The 19249-nt window shown below is 41.5% G+C and overlaps 1 protein-coding gene across 4 annotated transcripts in view; it reads left to right on the top strand.

Moving 5' to 3' along the window:
• PHF21B (PHD finger protein 21B) overlaps positions 1 to 18909 on the top strand; it is a 184369-nt gene extending 165460 nt beyond the window's left edge. For all 4 annotated transcript variants that reach the window (XM_083440792.1, XM_083440794.1, XM_083440793.1 and 1 more), the window contains 7 exons: positions 3369 to 3445; positions 4747 to 4801; positions 7234 to 7256; positions 8507 to 8665; positions 10698 to 10773; positions 11497 to 11600; positions 15770 to 18909. In XM_083440792.1, coding sequence (XP_083296918.1) covers positions 3369 to 3445; positions 4747 to 4801; positions 7234 to 7256; positions 8507 to 8665; positions 10698 to 10773; positions 11497 to 11600; positions 15770 to 15997 — 722 coding nt within the window. In that variant the 3' untranslated portion in view covers positions 15998 to 18909. The remainder of the gene's footprint in view (positions 1 to 3368; positions 3446 to 4746; positions 4802 to 7233; positions 7257 to 8506; positions 8666 to 10697; positions 10774 to 11496; positions 11601 to 15769) is intronic.
• The last annotated feature ends 340 nt before the right edge of the window (positions 18910 to 19249 follow it).

The raw sequence follows: 19249 nt of genomic DNA, 5'->3' as shown, positions 1-19249 counted from the left end.
TATAAACATCAGAACAAAGATTTTTTTAAAATACATTCTTCTTTCAGTTGATACAAAACTATCTGGAAGTAAAGAGGCGTCTAAGCTTGTTACTAGATGGGTTGTTTTAACTGGGCAGGAGTCGGATTATCAGGTCACAGCAATTGTAGCCAAAACTCCATATGCCTTTAAATTTGAGCAAGATGCTCCTTCATACGTTGAGATGTATATAGAGATGGAAAGGCCCGGAAAACCCCCGGAAAAAATAAAAAACAACAACCCAGGTTCCCCCCCCCCTTTTTCCGTTTCCCCCCAAAGCTGTTTTCCCCTGAAAAAATGGAAAAACCAGTTTGATATAGTTTGAATATTCAGCACATTTTTTTTTCATTTTTTCTGGGGGGAAAACGGCTTTGGATAATAATAAAAAAGGGGGGGAAACCTTGGTGTGTGTTTTTCCAATTTTTCCGGTTTTCCCCCAGGCCTTCCCATCTCTAGCTATGTATCTCTTGTTCTCAAGATGCCACTACCCAGTCATCAATATCAGGTGGAGCATGGGATTTCCAAGCTCATATAGCCAGTAACGAAGACTGTTCTCTAAATACAAGATACATCAAACTTATTTAGGACCCATGGAACGGAGTAACCAAACCAAGCACCATATGAAGAAAGCAAATGCAGAAACTAAATTCACCAGGTTCTCCCCTGAAGAGGCACAAAGCATAGAAATGCTCTAGTTCTCAAGATCTGAGAGGCTTCGGGGGAACCAGAGGGACCTGCTATTTGGGCAAGTCCTTTGAGACTTGACTTCACTTGTCCCTGGGAAGCCCTGGCATTTCTTGCAGCAAGTCCACATTCTGTGAAATGAAGGAAACTGGCGGCGGTCATTCAGCAGAGTCTTCAGGATACCATCAGCACAAGCATTTCTGCTTGTCTGGTGGAACCATCTTTCCTCTCCTCGCCCCACGTCCTGTGAGTTCTCCCAACCCTCTAGAGCAGCTTTGGGGGAGGTGTGGGGAGAAAAGAGGAGGGGGAAGCCCACTGGTGAAATGGGTTGGTTGAATTTGGCCCCATCATGTGTTTTTCCTCACAAGGCAAGTGCAGGGGGAGACACTTGCTGGGGAGGAATTTGCAGGAAGGCGGGAGCACCTAACTCGTTGCTCACTCACTGATTATCCCCTGCAAATGTTGCCCCCATAATAAAATTTGCCCAGACAGATTTTGAAACTGGAAGAAACCCAGCTACGAGGAAGTGCCTAGTGGGTACATAACATCTGCACTGAAGACTTGGTTAAGCACCTCCTGCCAGTTTGCCTTACAAATGTCCCCACCATCCCTGCATTTGTATCATCATTTATTTATACCTACCTACCTACCTACCTACCTACCTACCTATCCTTTTTACCTGACAGGGACTCAGGGAGGCTTAAAGATTTTTTTAAAAATTAGGTACTTGAACAGCAGCAGCAGCTGTTGACATCTGCCAGCTGCCATACATTCTGATGACAACATATTTCAAACACACAATCCCTTACAGGGTCTATGGGAGGCCAGTCGCTGAGGCCAGGTTCGAAATTTCATCCCTTCCTCCATTTGCCATGATATGCTCTACATCTACCCTCTTCACAAACTCCAACCATTTCACTTCTTACAAAATACCTCTAAAAAGGCAAAGTTGATGGCCATTGTACAGTCTTGTATATTTTTAGTACTTCATTGCGACTGACACACATTTGGTACGGCTGATTGCAAACTGGTTATATAGGCTACCAGTCTTGCTGTTCAGGATGCCTTGCAGAAGTCTAGCCCTTCTTGCAGGTGTTTTCACTTACATGCATATGAATGCAGCTTTTGCAAGAGGGCTAGCCATTGCTACCTATAGAAATCTGAACTCTTTTTGTACTTTTATAACTAGAATACACAAAACACTGTGACTCCTCAAAACAACTCTCATACACACTGCTTCAAAGAAGAAACCAAAGCAGCTCCTCAAAGTTAGCCTGTGTTAATATTATATTTTAATGATGTAAGTTGGGGGCATAAATCTGGGTTTCTTCACCTTTTTCTGAGGTTTTGAACCAAATAAGTCTACAAATTCAGCTTTGATATTTATAGTCTTTCTTTCCCCTTCACTATGAGGGAAACAAAGAAAACCTGCTGTGCCTTTTGCAACAGCCAAGATACAAAACTGTGATACAGATGTCTTTGTTAATGGGCATAGAGGCTTGAGTGTTAATGAAGCTCTTCATTCTGACCTTGTTGTCCAAAGCTTTAAAAAGCTTATAACTTACTTAATAGCTCTGATCACTGAATTATTTTGTCTGGATGCCCCTTTAATAGGATACTAGTTGGGCTCTTAGTGTGATTTGTTATTGGGGTATTGCTGGTTTTTGTTTAAAGAAACGAATCCTTGTAAGATTGCAAGCTGCTATGGCTCCAGGAATATAAGGGTTGCCTTGGTAAATTAAAACAAGAGTTGGAGGGCCCAGTAGGCTGTCTCCAACCGTGGCTGACCAAATGCTTCTGGGTGCTCAAGAGCAGTGCCTGATGGCTAGGGCCCTCCACTGCTGTTTACCCCAGTGTCTGGTATTCAGAGGTATATAGCCTCTAATATAGTTGTCTAGTCAGGTGTTCGCCGTCTTGTCTTCAGGAGAAGAAAAGGCTAAAGAGTAAACCCTACATAAATCTGGAGTGTAGTCTCCAAGACGCTTGTATGGCGCCTTTTCTGCCTCCTTCCGTCAACTCCTGCAGCCAAGCTGGTGCCAAGCTATGCCAATTGTTATTAGACATCTGTGAATCTGTCTGATAATCAAAGGATTCTCATTTAGTAGCCATTATACCAGAAGTGCGGAACCTTTTTTCACCCCAAAGGCCACAGTCCTTCATGGGTGACCTTCTGGGGGGCACAACAGCCATGGGTTGGGCCAGGGGCCAAAAGTGGGCAGAGCAAGAAGTGCAACACTTACCTTTAAGTGTAGGTGGCATTCCAGCCTTACAAAATACCCACCCCTCCATCCATCTCAAGGACACAATCTAGCCAGGCAAAAGCACTTGAGGGTGCAGAGCAGGCTGGTGAAGGGGGTGACCTGGCAGCAGGGGTGGCCTTGGGAAAGCTGCAAGGGCCAAATAAAGAAGGCTTCAGGGCCATATTTGGCTTCAGGCCCGAGGTTCCAGACTGCTGTGTTAAACCATATTGTGAATTTCAGAAATAACTTCAAACACAAAATCTGACAAATTATCAGGGCCGCTGCCCAGACAAGCATTAGAAACTAAGCATAAGGTCTAAGCAGACCACAAGCCAAAAGTCATCTGACTAATGAGTTGTATCTGAAAAGAATTGTTTTCAAATGATCGCACACATAGAGAGATAATGTTTCATAAATTGATTACAGAAATCCAAAGCAAGCGTCAGGAGAGGAAAAGAAGAAGCACAGCCAATCCAGCCTGCAGTGGGCTTTTGGAAACAGCGGTACATCTCTTGTCTTGTCGCTTTTTCATTCCCCTTCACTTCTGGTCCTTATTCACGTGACACTAGAGGGACCACAGTAGTTTCCCATTACAAAATAAAAGCACGTCTTGTTACAAAACAAGACTTTAATACAGCATAGCTGCCATGGTTTACTGTATTATGAAGCTGTTGAGAGAAACACTCAGATTGTCAGGGTTTCCCTGGTTGGGAGCGTGACAGTCGGATCGGTTTCCTACTGGCTTAAGTGTATAGGATAGACATGGATTTCCAAACCCAGTAGCATCTTAACATGAGCTCTGTGCATTTGCCACCCACAACTCAAGCTTATTTCATGGGGAAGGAAAGGCTAAATCTATCCCACCATCTGCTGTTTAGGAAAAGTGAGATTTAGGGGCGGAGGGAGACTTCATTGTTTTGATTTGCTGAGGATTGGTTCAAATTGGGATTGGCAATTGCAAGTGAAAGTAGAAAACACTTTAAAAAGTGTCCCCCTCCCCCCGCCCAGCCCAGTAGTTTCTGATGAGTGTTGCATGTTCAATAAAGCAACCTCAATAAATGTTTCCTGTGATGCCGGTTTTATCTAATTCAGTTACAGCTAATGAACTAGTAATGGGATCACTTATTTCTTTTGTATGTGACTGACATAAATTTAATCTCAGCAGTTTTGGAGAAGGGGAAATACAAATTACGTACATTTATTCTTTTCATGCTTCTGGCATAACATATGGTGAAATACGTTGTGGACTTTAAAAATACAATTTCGTTAAAAATCCACTTTTGAAAAGCACACATTTATGGCAGGAACTTGGGAAGATGAAACACAAGGCACTGTTTCTTTAGGCTATTTAAAGCTGACATTTGATAATGACGTTAGCTGACATTCATTGAAATATTTATTTATAACAGTATATATTGCCTTTTCTTTTGTAAAAGGCCCTGATTCTCACATCCATATATATACACACATATGTTTAAAAATATACCTATCCAGCTAAAACAATGGGTTTTTTTTCTAACTCTCTTGCATGGAATTCCTTGCTAAAAAGGGAATGCTCCTGAAGGAAGTTGTGTTTAACCCACAGATTTAACACAGAATACCACAACTGCTCCAGGAAATCTCATGTTAATTTTATTATGGGATCTCCCCAACACTCTGATATAGAATCCCCTTTTTTAAAAGTATGTATGTGCATATTATTGACACCCATGTGTGGATAGCTCCTGATGATGCCCTCTAAGTTGGACTTGGTTGTTGTTGGAAGACATGTCTTAGTCAATGCTATCCATCTTATCTTTTGCAGAGAAAACGCCTTGCATCAAATTATTTGAACAATCCCTTGTTTCTGTCCACAAGAGGTAAGATCTCTGAATTATTGGAATGGAAATATAGGTTAGTACTCCACACTTGAAATAATTACAGCAAAATTGTTTTTTTAGCATCAATAAACAACAGGAAAAATAAAATTAATTTTACATTATATATCTGTATCCCCTCCAGAAGGAGTTCTGAGAGGTCAAAGGACACACCTCCTCTTTATGACAATTTACATGAGTCAAAAAAGGGAGCTGCACTTTGTAAAATTTACCCTATTGAAGTTTAGCCCTAACTACTACATCTGTATGCCAACTTTTCAACTAACAAGGCAGAAATTATTTTGAGCTAAAATATATGAATATTTGAGAATTGGACTCTAGCCTATGAGAACTCATATCATAAAAGTTGCTGATCTTTAAGGTGCCCCAGAACTCCTGCTTCCTGGGGGGGGGGGGGACGGACATTATTGCTTCACTTTTGTAAATCCATTTCTTTGGACAAGAAATTCTATTAGGTGTCATATTGGCCAAAGTACATATATTCCGCACCTAGTTCTAGAAAATGTAGGTTTGTTTAATATTTGAGCTTTTAATGCAAATTATACAGTAAATCATCCTGAAAAATTAGAAAGGAAGAAAACCCTGAAAACTATGAAATGCACTGTAGCTTTAAATAATAATTTTATGTGCTCCTTAGCTTAGATAAAGCCTGAGTTTTTAATATCTAACTTCATTCAGTCTAATGAAACTGTTACCTGTTTTGAAAATGCCTATGATATTGTTGTAGTATCATAGTGGGACTGGGCTTTACAACTGGCTAGTAGAAAATTATGGCTGGCTACCAACACTGATGAAAATGTATGTGCCACTGCTTTGGTCTATCTACCCCAATTCTGTGCGCTCTTGACTGGAGGCAGCACTGCGTAGTCTTAGGTAGAAATTTTCCCAATCTCTGCTACCTGAAACCCTTTTAGCAAACTCGTGAAAATTGAACCCAAGATTCTATGTATGCAAAGCATGCACTGTGCCCATGGTATTAACAACAGCAGCAGCATACTGGAGTACCTAGACCAGCACAATCTTTGAGCATTGTGCAGCACTAAATAGCAAATTACTATTTACCTCTTTCTTGCTAATTTGCAGGATAAACTCAGTTTTTCTATTCAGCCACTGAAAATATGTACACAATGCTAGTATAGTCTGCACTTCATTCCCATTTTTGCCCCAGATTAATATTGTGGTAATGGGACGCGGGTTGTGGTAATGGGACGTGGGTGGCACTGTGGTCTAAACCACTGAGCCTTGGGCTTGCCGATCGGAAGGTCAGCGGTTCGAATCCCCGCGATGGGGTGAGCTCCCGTTTCTCGGTCCCTGCTCCTGCTCCTGCCAACCTAGCAGTTTGAAAGCACATCAAAGTGCAAGTAGATAAATAGGTACCACTCCGGTGGGAAGGTAAACGGCTTTCCCATGCACTGCTCTGGTTTCGCCAGAAGCAGCTTAGTCATGCTTGCTACATGACCCGGAAAAACTGTCTGTGGACAAACGCTGGCTCCCTCGGCCAGTAAAGCGAGATAAGCGCCGCAACCCCAGAGTCGTTAACAACTGGACTTACCTGTCAGGGATCCTTTACCTTTACCTTTTTAATATTTCTAGTTTCTCGGGGCACTTCCATACTAATATTTTTTGCAGATGATCTTCTCCCGAAATCAGAATATTGATCAGCTGCAGGTCATGTGTTCAGGGAAGTTATCCCCATCCTGATTGTTTCTAGCTCACACAAGGGTTGCTATGAAAGACGGAACTAACATTTAAAGCATTGGTAGCTTTACATTCCAGCAGTGGGAGGTTTCTCATTAATGAAGCACTTTCATTGCACTTCTGGTTATCCCTGCCTTAGATGTTTCCTTAGAGCAAATGTTAGTACCTCATTAAGGTGCTGCTAACCTACTTGGGAATAGGCTGGGCAAATGTCTGTATAGTCCTTCTTCTTCTCCTTCTCCTTCTCCTTCTCCTCCATTACCAAATCCTTTTTCATTTGATTGGAAGGCGACTGCATATAGCCACTCATCTTTACTGACATCTCTAATTTCTCTTGCTAAGCTCTTTCAGGGAGAGGGTTATCTCTGATCTTGCGCAGCCCTGGCCATGTGAATGTCTTGCATGCATCACTTCAGTTATTTGTGTCTATGGGCATGTGAGTTCAATTTCACACATTCATTGTGAACAAACAAAAAGTGCCACAATCCTGAGAAGAGGAAGCATACATGAAGAGGGAATGCAAAAAGCGTAGTATAAGGATAACCTAAAAAGGGGGGAATGCATGTAGGGTCACTTGGACAGACATAGCCTGACTGATTAAAACCTTCTGCTCATACACAGTATTCTTTTATCATAGCCTACCTAAAATCCCACCAAGCTGGGGATCTAAGCCCACTGCTCCTAACCTGTGTTCTGCCCTTCTTTCATAATGCTAGCCAATGAGGATCCATCTTGGCAGGTATGTTTTACCACACCTTGTATATTGCGAGGGAACTGGGTCTTCGTTTAAGCTTTTTTTAAAAAAAAAAGTATTGTGTTGTTGTCTGTCACCCTGGGCCTTTTCAGTTGTCACATACTAGAGTGTACATTTGTAAGTACTATTGTCACTGCCCCACTGCAGTCCAGGGTAGTTTTGCCAAAAATGCAGGCAATGCAATGGTCAGAGAAATGACTGGAGGAACAATACTCAGGTTCACATGTCCTCTGTCCACTGCAAAGAACAACATTTTGTTTTGATCTCTATGCAGAATCTCCCAGGTTCCATTACTTGTCTCTCCTCGCTTATTAAATCTAGCAGAGGGGGTCTGACTGATTTGTCCCTGCTCCCTTGAAACAGCCGAAAGACCCCTTTGGCAGGAACAACTATTGACCAGTCACAAATACCCCCTTTTTGGGAAAGGTGGTGGAAAGGGTTGTGATGGAGCAGATGCAAGCATTCTTGGATGACACAGATTATTTGGAGCCATTCCATTCTGGGTTTAGGCCTGGCCATGGAACTGAGTCAGCCTTGGTCTTCCTAATGGATAACAATTGCAGAGAGGTGGACAGGACAGTGCAACCTTACTCCAGATTCTTGAATTCTTCTGATATCATTGGCCATGGTATACTCCTGAACAGCCTGAAGATTCACCACCGCAGTCTAGTGATCACACATGGAAAACAAACAGACAGCAAATCGGAGAATGCTAACCTTAGATTTCAGGATCCCATCTATCAAGCTAAATGATGCTTCCAGGATCACACAGTTATGTTTTTCACAATCACAGATTCTTCCACAGCACTGTACCTACAATCCTATATAGATTATGTGTGATGTTGACAACCTTCATAACACAGGCAAGTTAACATGCTGACAGTATGTCCACCATAAGCCAAGAGCCACTGAAGACATATCTTTAGCAAAATCAGTTCATCACCATAGAAACAAATCTCTTCAAAATAATTATTTCCCTTCTGTTTAGAATGATGGCTCCTGTCTCCAAGATTTTCATGCTCAGGAACAATGTGTAATAGTTGGGTTGGTGCTGTCAGGCTTTGATCATTGATATGAAGTAGGAGTGCTACAAATATACTAAGGTCTCATTTTCATCTATTTAATTGGACTTGTTTGGCAAAGTGGTGAGTTTATATGGCCACAGTCTGCTTGTGGAGAGCTCCTTCTGTAGATCAGCTGAACAACCTGCCTCCTTGTGCTTTTGTGTTTCGCAGAATGAGGTCAGCCATGGTGAATATTGTTCAGCATGTAAGCGCGGTGCCAATTTGCAATCCTGTGGAACATGCCCCAGAGCCTATCACCTCAACTGCTTGGACCCTCCCTTGAAGACTGTCCCCAAAGGGGTCTGGGTCTGTCCTAAGTGCCAAGAAAAGGTGAGATGCGCCTTTACACTGCAACTGTCCAAACCAGATCTGGGAGTTGAGTTGTGTACAGATATAAATTTGATGAGCTCTGTAAAGGTTGACCACCAGTGCAGCTGAAATTAGTCTTCACCAAGTCCCACTAAAAGTAATGGAACTTAAATATCACTTACTTTTTATATTGATTTTTAAATTGAGTAACTATGCTGGATTCAGTCCTTTTAGTTGGTAAAATATCCTCCATACCTTATTCATTTTGTAAAATATCCTAAGTCCATTAGTACTGATTTGCCTAAGGCTACACAGTAAATTCACTATTGCTCCCTGTTCTGTAAATATCCCATTGAAGTAATTTTTGCACAGCAAAGTTTAAATCATTCACTTTTGAGTATTCAGGGTAAGAGGAGAGATAATGTCTAAATCTAATCACCTGAGAAATCCCAGGCTGCTCATCTCCTAGAAGAACTTCCAGAAATATGGTCTATTGTGTAGTCAGTGCAACTCAATATCAAATAACCCACCATCTTTATGGTACGTTGATTTCAATGGGAGAACTTTAAGCACATGCTTAAGTCTCTTCCAATGAAATTTTTGAGTGACTTAACATTAGCTTCGTAATGATATCCTATCCATAGTAGGACAAACTTAGCCCCCCATTCATAGAAAAATTCACTGTTACCAGTCTAATATACCCAAGAAAGCTATAACCAGCACCATTAGTATTAATAAAGTGGTACCTCAGGTTACATACGCTTCAGGTTACAGACTCCACTAACCCATAAATAGTACCTTGGGTTAAGAACTTTGCTTCAGGTTGAGAACAGAAATCATGTGGCGGCAGCAGAAGGCCCTGTTAGCTAAAGTGGTTCCTCAGGTTAAGAACAGTTTCAGGTTAAGAACGGACCTCCAGAACAAATTAAGTTCTTAACCCGAGGTACCACTGTATTGATATTAAGCACAACACCACTTGCAAGTTAAAAATAATGCCTCCACTGATAATTTTCTCTTTTATTTATACAGTATACAGTGGGACCTCTGGATGCGAACGGGATCCGTTCTGGAGCCCCGTTCGCATCCTGAGCAGAATGCAACCCACGCCTGCATGTTCGCGGGTCACAATTCACCGCTTCTGCTCATGCATGTGACATCATTTGGAGCGTATGCGCAAGTGGCAAAACCCAGAAGTAACCCTTTCCGTTACTTCCTGGTCGCCGCGAGACACAACCTGAAAAGATTTAACCTGAAGCGTCTTTAACCCGAGGTATGACTGTAACTGCAAAGAGAGTGTCAGTAATAGCCTACAGTATAAAGCAGTGCCGACAGCTCAGCACTTACTCTCCTTTAAAGATAGAGCAGGTTCTACTCTAGACATAAAGTACAATTAACACAATTAACTGCATTTGATCCCCAGCACCTCATGAGGGGGGATGGACCCCAAAAGCTGTGAGACTGGAAGAATCAGTTTTTTCCTGGATTTGTGATGAGGGGACTGCAATCCCACATAGTAATTCATCGTGGTTGAGGAAGACATAAACATGAAGTTTTGGAAGACTCACATGAACCTTTAATGCATTTTTTCCAGCACTGTCATGGTCCACTTGGCTATCAGTAGAGGGTTAAGCCATCTTCAGTGATCATGGATGCTAAAGAAACTGCATATTCAATCATATAAATTCCCTACATTTGCTGATCAGTTCATGCAACCTTCTGTTTGTATCATTTTGTGACTGCATATGTGAGCATGTGAAGAAATTTGGCGAGGTGAACCAGTCTGGTTGTATTACAGATGACATTTGCTAGACTTACCTTGACAGAGAGTTTTGTTCTCTCTTTGTGGAAAGGCAAAATATAATTTCTAAATATATTTCCATGCTTTTCATTTTACAAATCAGCAAACTAACTACTCTTACGGAGCTATTACATAGTCCTGATATAATCAGCTTTTGAGGAATAAATTGGAGGGTGGCAATTCTAAACGATTGTATGCATTATAACATAAGTGTGCCCTTGACTTGTTTGAATCCGTTATTTCCTGAAATTGTAGGTGTTAAAGAAAGATGAAAATGTGCCATGGGCTGGAACTCTGGCGATTGTTCAGTCCTACGTTACTCATAAAACAGGTATGAACTGTAGCAATTGATTATAAGTAATGGTTTCTCAAGTGTCAGCAACTTCAAAATGGAGTCGCCTCAGGGGGTGGATTGCAAAGGTCTCGGAAATAAAGCATCATCCGAGCACATCTGTACTTGTCTGATGGAAGGGTTTCCCAATTACTGTTCTAACACATCTGAATTGAGAGTTCACAAACTCGGAGGTGGACTAGGGGTGTGTGTGTGTGTGTGTGTGTGTGTGTGTGTGTTTCACATAGGAGACAAATACCGCTTTTTGGTTGTGGGTCAGAGGGGGGAATTCCCACTATAACCTTTCTCCTTGAAAGAGAGAAGATCACAGTGAATTGAGGCCGTCTGCGAGCCCATTCATGCAACGGCATTCTAATTAGGTGGGTGCTTTCTGTTCATTGATGACTTTGCTTTTTGTCCTTAGCACATGAAAACCCCTTGAGTCCTTGAGCCCAGTGTAAAATATGCACATCCACCACCACCCATTATGAATATTTTACTTGTGTCCTGTGACTTTTGTTGTTTTTACTGTACCTCCTTCAGACTGAGTTGTTAGCACTGTGTGCGCTTGTTTGTCAGCTTAATGTATTTGACAGTATCACCAAATGCCTCTTCACTAGGTGGGTCGAAAGGGGCCCTCCCCAAGGCATCTCTTACACTCCTCTGTTGCATTTTTCATCTTAACAGCCATTCATTGCCTGCTTTCTTGCCTTTGCTTCACAGTCAAAGAAGAGGAGAAGAGGAAGTTATTAAAGAGAAGCAGTGAACTGAGGGGAGAACGCAGGAAGCTAGAGGAAAAAGAACACTTTCTCAATAATGCAATGAAGGTATCGTTTCTGGCTTATGGCTTATCCTGAAAAATTGCCCAGGCACTTGCTACTTTTGAAATCAAGAGAAATTAGCACAAGTGGACAAATCTGAATGTTTCTTTAAATTTCTGGACTGCAGGTCACTGAAACCTTACCTCCTTAAACTTGACCTATGGGTGTGTGACAGAGGGGCGGGGCCTCTCACCTCTTAAGTCACATGGCATCACAGCGGCATCAGGTGCTATTTATTTCGCCTGTGTGGTTTGAAATCGGACTGCACAGGCGGAAGATGTGTGGGGTGCTTTGCGAGTGCTGACCATCAGCTGATTTGTAAGGCTTGTGCTCAGTGCCCAGGGAGAGCTGGGTACAAGGCTGGCAAAGCTCCATGATTGGCCCTTCCCAAGCACCAACAAGCAGCGCATCAGTGGTACCTGAAAAGCCCCCTTTTGCCCAAGCTCTGTCTTTACCTTCCCCATAGCTGGCATCAGGTGTGGGGCAGGTGGGGAGCTCCGGGAGGCTTCCCTATCCTTGTTCCACAGAGAGTAAAGAGAACTTCGCAATCAGGCACAGGTAGTTGGACGTAAGCCCGACTACCTTTTCGTGCATGCACACGAAAGCTTATACCAAACTTAGTTGGTCTCTAAGGTGCTACTGGACAATTTTTTAATATATTTCAACTGCATCAGACTAACACGGCTACCTACCTGAATCTTAAGCCCACTAATTTCTGTGGACATATATGGTGGATTGTGGCTACTTTCTTCTTGTGAGTAAGCAGCCCCAGTTGGCTAAATCCAGCTGTGTTGGCTAGTAGGCTAGTAGGAAGGTGTAGTAGTGCAGCAGCTGTGCTAGTCCACCATCAAGGAAGTCCTTATGCCACAGGATCATTGGCAGATTCTCTGATCTGGAACTTTTGCATCCTAGTGACTTTCTCTGAAACATGAGCTTTGCACTGGTTTACAGCCTAAGGCTGCGGTCCTATGTGAACTTATGTGAGAGTAAGTCCTGTGGAACTCAGCGACACTTTACAGTTAAACTGCATAGGATTGTGGTGTAAATAAATCCTTGTTCTTTGGAAGGTAGACCTGAGGTCTTTTCTTCCTCCTCCCATCTTCATTGTTTGTTCTCTGTTACTCCAGTGGTCACTGGAACCTTAATCCCAAATGCTATACATTCAGCAAACCATATTCTACAACACTTTTAATAACATGTTTAAATATTTGCCCATGAACATGAGGGAGAAGTAGTGTGGGGGGGCGATTGTGACTTTCGCACAGATTTTCAAAGAGCACAAAGCACGTTGCAAAATAAAGAAGCTAAGCAGTATTACAAAGGGGACTTCAGTGTTGCGGATTCTTGCAGATAATTAATTACGAATAACACAGATTAGGAAAACGCTAAATTTCTTTTTTTTTTACAAATATTTTATTAAGTTTTACATGAAAATTAAAAACAACATACAATAAACAACAGAAAAAACAAAAAAAGCACAGTTACACAAACATAAAACACCAAAAACAACAAAAATAAAAACAATTTTGTCTTCATAGTAGCCTTGCATTAACTTATTTCTCCGACTTCCCCTAACCTCCCAACCCTGTATTCCAAATCATACAATTAAACAACAAATCCCTTCCCTCTGTCTTATTTAAGTTCTTGTCTTAGTTTGTATATCCTAATTTAGCTTATTTGATCCTTATAGCTTAAAATATTGAGTCATTTAATTTTTAAGATTTTTAACCAATAACCTTTTACATTCAATCTGATGTCGTTCTAACATTCATTAATCTTATAGTATTTCTGTAAATAGTCTTTAAACTTCCTCCAATCTTCCTTCACCGTCTCTTCTCCCTGGTCTCTGATTCTGCCAGTCATTTCTGCGGATTCCATATAATCAATGACTTTCATCTGCCATTCTTCCAGCGTGGGTAATTCTTGTGTCTTCCAATACTGTGCGATGAGTATTCTTGCTGCTGTTGTAGCGTACATAAAAAATGCCCTATCCTTCGTGTGTACCTGTTGGTTGACCATGCCCAGGAGAAAGGCCTCTGGTTTCTTCGGAAATGTGTATTTAACCACTTTTTTGAGTTCATTATAGATCATCTCCCAGAAGATCTTAATCCTTGGGCACGTCCACCAAAGGTGAAAAAATGTACCTTCAGTTTCTTTGCATTTCCAACATTTGTTGTCGGGCAAGTGATAGATTTTTGCTAGTTTGGCTGGTGTCATGTACCATCTGTATATCATTTTCATAATGTTCTCTCTTAAGGCATTACATGCCGTAAATTTCATACCAGTGGTCCATAACCATTCCCAGTCAGCTAGCATTATATTTTGACCAACATCTTGTGCCCACTTAATCATTACTGATTTCACTTCCTCATCCTAAATTTCTAAATTTCTACAATAACAGCAAACATGCTTTAAGATAGATCAGCCCTAATACTGGAGTTGTTGTTCTTGCTCCAATGGGAATTTAGAAGGCCTACATTTATAGCATGGGTGCACCCCACAATTCAGAAGACCAGTGAGCAACGTATGAGGTTTGATCATCTGGTGTGTGTCTATATTTATTACATTTATTTTGAAACTTAGAAGTAGCATTTGCATCTGAAGCTAGTCACATTTTGTTTAACTGCTGCTCTCATTCAGGAGGGACACCCATCAATTTTTCATGAAATTTAAAAGAAAATGGGAGGCAAAGTAATAATTTATTAGAAGGCAACTTAGTGGGTGTGTTCCCTTTAACTGTGCAGACTTAGTAATACAACCATGTACATGCCCGAGTCCATAACGGCATGGGCTGAAGACTCAATAGATTTCTCTGTATGTGCGACTGTGTTATGTTAGGTAGAGAGTAGAATTAGAAAATGAAAAGGATGCATACTTCATTGTTCAGATAGAAGTTTTGGCTGTTGACTGCAGCAATGCAATTCCACATAAAGACCTCAACTGATGAGAGCAATCAAAAATATTATACTACAAAATGGCTTGGTTCCTGAGGTTTTCATTAAATTAAAATGGAGCAATTGAGAGCATAGATCCAATAAAATGGAGAATTAAATTAAAAAGCAATTGAATTAAGTGGGACACATAGAGACCGAGAGGTAATGGGCCCTGCACTTTGCAGTGTGAAATATTACATTGCAAAATTTTATATTAAAGTATAAAATGAAAGATAACTTATTCAAGGAAGCTTGTGGGAGATTGTGCCTGGATATTTGCCTTAGTGTTAAGAGGGGATGCCTGTTTTATATTCAAAGTGAATGCATGCAGATAAATCCCATTTTCACTGATACTACTTTTGTGCTCATATAACATGTGAAAGTGATGCAAGATAAGAATTTCTGTCGATGCATCCAAGAGCATGCACACTGTAACCAGTGTTAAACTAAATAAAGTTTAAACGGAGGATATTTCTGACTGGATCTAATAACAGGAGGAATATGTTTGTCAATTACATGCACGTATTTTCGTATGAGGGTGTCATGTCCATTTCACTTGCTAAAAATACTCTCCTCCTCCTTAAGGGTCAAAAAATATTCATGCCAAAGACTATATTAAATAAATTCCATTTGTATGTAAACCAACATCATCTGTTCAGCCTATCCAGACTGAAGGCACAATCTTCCACAACCTTCCTTGAATAAGTTATCTTTCATTTTATACTTCAGTATAAAATGTTGTAATGTGATATTTCCCCCCGCCCAACCCTTAGAAGAGCAAGTCTCCATGCCATATCCTTAACTGCTTCGGAAGGTCTCTTCGCTTTCAGAAGTGATTTGTCATCCGGTGTTGGGCGTAGTGGGCAAGAGAATGGGCCTTTTGAGAAATCCCTTTGGGCATGTAGAATTAATAGTGCGGGTCTTTGGATTCCAGCCAGTGGAAATAAATAAAATCATACATCTTTGTAGATTGTGCATTAATTCAGATTAGAGAGTGGCTTTGACTGGAATCCCCCTCTTCAATCAACCGAAGCATGCATTCAGGCAGGGCTGGGGAGGGGCGAATGTGTCCTTAAGCTCTGCCCTTCAAGCCCCCCGGCTTGCGATTCCGACAGGATGCTTCAAGGGGGGCCACGGTGCAACTCATTTATTTGATCTTGCCCACACAAAAGCGTGTTTGCGGGGAGAGTGTTTTGACACCCAATGGAATGTGTTCTTACTCTTTCTTTCCGCCTTTGACAGAAGTGCTTAGAGCGAAAAAACAGCCTATTGGCCCAGCAGAAAGGGGTTCAATCATCGCTGGAACGCCTCAAAACTCTCATTAGACTGATACAGAATGAGCAGATGATTCAGGTTACCATGACAACCACCACCACCTCCTCCCTGCTAACCGTCCCCTGGATCAAACCGACTTCTGCCTCAGCTGCCGCCGTTCACAAAGCCTTGCAGCCGACACAGGGGAACAACTGACAGGGGCTGCCTGGAAACCTGGTTTTTCTTTTTTGAAAGAAAACAAAAGGTGAACTTTAGATAGATGCAAACACAATAGCTGTGGAGACACTGCAACTGCATCGAGAAGGAGACTTGAGGGGAGGCGGGGGAACGGAAAGACTTTGCTGTCAATTTTTATTACACCAGGATGTTGGGTGAACCACTCAGTTGACTTCGTTGGTGTCATGGCAACTTTCTACAAAGCAGAACCTGCTGCAGTTTTCTATTGCTGAGATATTCTGTACTTAGGATATTCTTTCTTTCTTTTGTTGCATTGGCCTTAAAGTATTTAATGGATAAGGAAAATGAAGCGGCATATGTTGGCCAATGAGGGGAGTGCGGTGGTGGAATGGAATGGAGCATCCTTGGGGAGGGAAGGTGGACTTTAAAAAGTTCTCATTTTGAAGGGAAAATAGTTTTAAAAGCAAAGAGATAGTTAGCTAGATTGCAGGTAGTTGGTAGCGGGGTGCAGGAATGGTTAATTGGTGACAGTGAAAAATGGAATAGCTTGGAAATCAACATGGATTCCTGATTTTTTTTTTAAATGAAGAAGGTCTGCCACATTGATTCAGGTTGAACTGGACAAGGGGCTATTTGAGAAGAATTGCATTTGTGGGACACTCACAGAGCCTTCAAAATCAAATCATTTTTTCAGTATTATAGTTGAGAATTACAGATATTTAAATAAAAATGTATGAAATTAGCATTTCTAGTGAAATATTGAAGTATTTTCATGCTGATGCTTCTTGTATATGCGTTCTGAAGTATTTAAAGAGGTATGCCTGTAAAACCCCTTAATTTTGCAGGACCTTTCAACTTATTTTGCTATTGATGTATTTTTCTCATGGAGTTTTTTGTGCAAGGTTTAGCATAAACCATAATAGTGACAAATATCTTCAGCAGGTTGGATCTTTATTATTATTATTTTGAGCGGGGACGGGGTCAGATTTTTTTTAAAAGAAAGAAAGAAAGCAAATAATCTTTTTTGCTGCTGCTTTTTTTTTCCTGTCAAGACAGTACAAATGATATGCCAAAAAACTTTACACTTTTGTACTGCATTTTTATTGTAAAATAGGGAATGTGAAAAATGATTATTCTTTATTTTGTTTTATTTCACTTGCAGAAGTATCTGCTAAATAGTACAGGAAATAAACTGCCTCAAGGGGTTGTTTCATTTATTGGATGTATCAGGAGCTGCGGGGGAGGGGTGGGCTGTCACATTCTACGTAATCGGTTGCTTTTTGGAAAACGTTTTCTTTTTATATTGTTTGTTGATTTTCACCACATGTGACATGTTTAGCACTAGCCTGAGAAAATACTGGAGAATCTGCTTTATTCCCCCTCCCCTCTAGCTAGTCTTCCGATGCAGCAAGCTCAGTCCGGCCCCATCCGGCCAAGCGGCCTCTGCTGGTGCCCTGAGGCCTACCTCAGAAGTTAGTGGTGGACAAACCAGTTTCCCCTTAGCATAACCTTCCCATTCTGTAACCCTATGAGGAGCACCATATCGGATTCCAGGGCTTGGGGGATTCACTCTTGAATATTCAGGATGCAATCGTATACATATCTACTCAAAAGCTGGTGCCATTGATTCCCATGGTACTTTTCCCCAGGTAAATTTACAAAGCAGAAGTGGTAACCTCTGGTTTGGGGGGCCTAATCTGGCCTCCAAGGCAGTTTTTCTGCACCCCAAAGATGTTGCCAATTTTTTCAGCAGTGACGAACTTTGAGAGAGGGAGTGTGTGTGCGCTGGGGTGGGCAGAGCCCAACATGGATGAGGATGCAAAAACCCCTCCCCGGGGAGGGGGCAGCAGCCTCTTTCCTCAGCTGATCTGCTTGGACTAACTGAGGAGGGAGGCTGCAAGTGTGTAGGACTGCAAAGAGGCCACACTGACAGCTGGCATGCGGCCCCTGAAGGATTGGCTATGAGTAAATGTGGCCCTCGGGTCACGAAGGATTAGCCAACTCTGGTGTATAGGATTCGAAGTCCTATATTACAAAGCAGCAGTGTATTTTAACAGCATTTGTTGCATTACTTTTAGTAATTCACAATTATAGCATCTTTCTCAATACTAACACAGCCTTGTTTGTTTGTTTGTTTTAAACAAATGGATTTGTGCCTTTGGCATGCATACCTAAGACGCAGACCCATTTCAAATATATATATGACAATAGTAAGTCAGCTTGTAGAACCAGCTATTTGGCCAGAAATATAAGTGCTCCTGAGAAATAATTTGCATGTGGTCAAAACCTCAAAGAAGGGCGTAGGGTACTCTGCCCACTGGCCCTCTCTAAATGTTGCCCCTGTGTTTAAGTAGGTCTGAAGCAAGAATCCATTGCTGCATTCCACAGGTGAAGCATCTCACAATGGCCTATCACACGGTGCCAATAAATCAAGGGATTTGGCTTTTTATTGATTGATTGGGGGGGTCACCCAGCACTAGGCAGCACACGGTCCCTTCAACCATTTTCACAACTCCGGGAGAAACTGTGCAGTACTATACAAATCTATTTTAATACACTTAACACTCTGTTGAACAAGATTTTTATATTCTTTTATTGACAAACAAAAGTGAACTAAGTAAAACACGGTTGTGATACATTGGTTATTGTATGCCAATTTATGCATTCGAACGTGGCTTGCAATGTAAATGTTTTCAGGTTTAATGGTTCTTTTTCTCCTTCTAAGACGAATTTAAAGAACAGGGGAAAGCACAGAAAGTTGATTTAATGTGAAAACTTTCTGAAGTGTTTTTCTGGGACTGTTAAAAGTAGTTATTTTGGAAAAGGGACTGTCCCGTGGATAGTGTGCATAGAAAACAAAGTGTTTGTCTTAAATATACCAATGTAGTTTACTTCTTTATGATGAATTAAAACTTTACTGACAGATTTAATACTGGTGTGGTCCCTGGAATGTATATGCCTGTGCCGCCCCGAAGAAGGCCGAAGGGTGGTGCTGGGCCCCCGCATTCCCGCTTCCCCTCACCACCCATGGCAACCCCCTCCAACAGTCCTCATGGGAACTCTGCCCACACGGCATCATAGGTAATGATTTCTTGTTCAATAGAAATGCCGTTGTCAAGATTTGGTTTTTCATTCACCAACTTACACACCAGAATCAAAATGGTCTCAAAGATAAACAGTATGCCTTAATTTGCCCTCACATTTAATTGCAGTTGAAAATGTTGCCCCAGTGCATGAGAGAGGTGACTTCAATCCTAAAGACAATAAAGA

The sequence above is a fragment of the Podarcis tiliguerta genome (assembly GCF_965153285.1).
Source record: "Podarcis tiliguerta genome assembly, chromosome: 5".
NCBI lineage: Eukaryota > Metazoa > Chordata > Lepidosauria > Squamata > Lacertidae > Podarcis > Podarcis tiliguerta.
The sequence above is the reverse complement of the archived record's forward strand: the minus strand, read 5'-3'. Positions and strand labels throughout refer to the sequence as shown.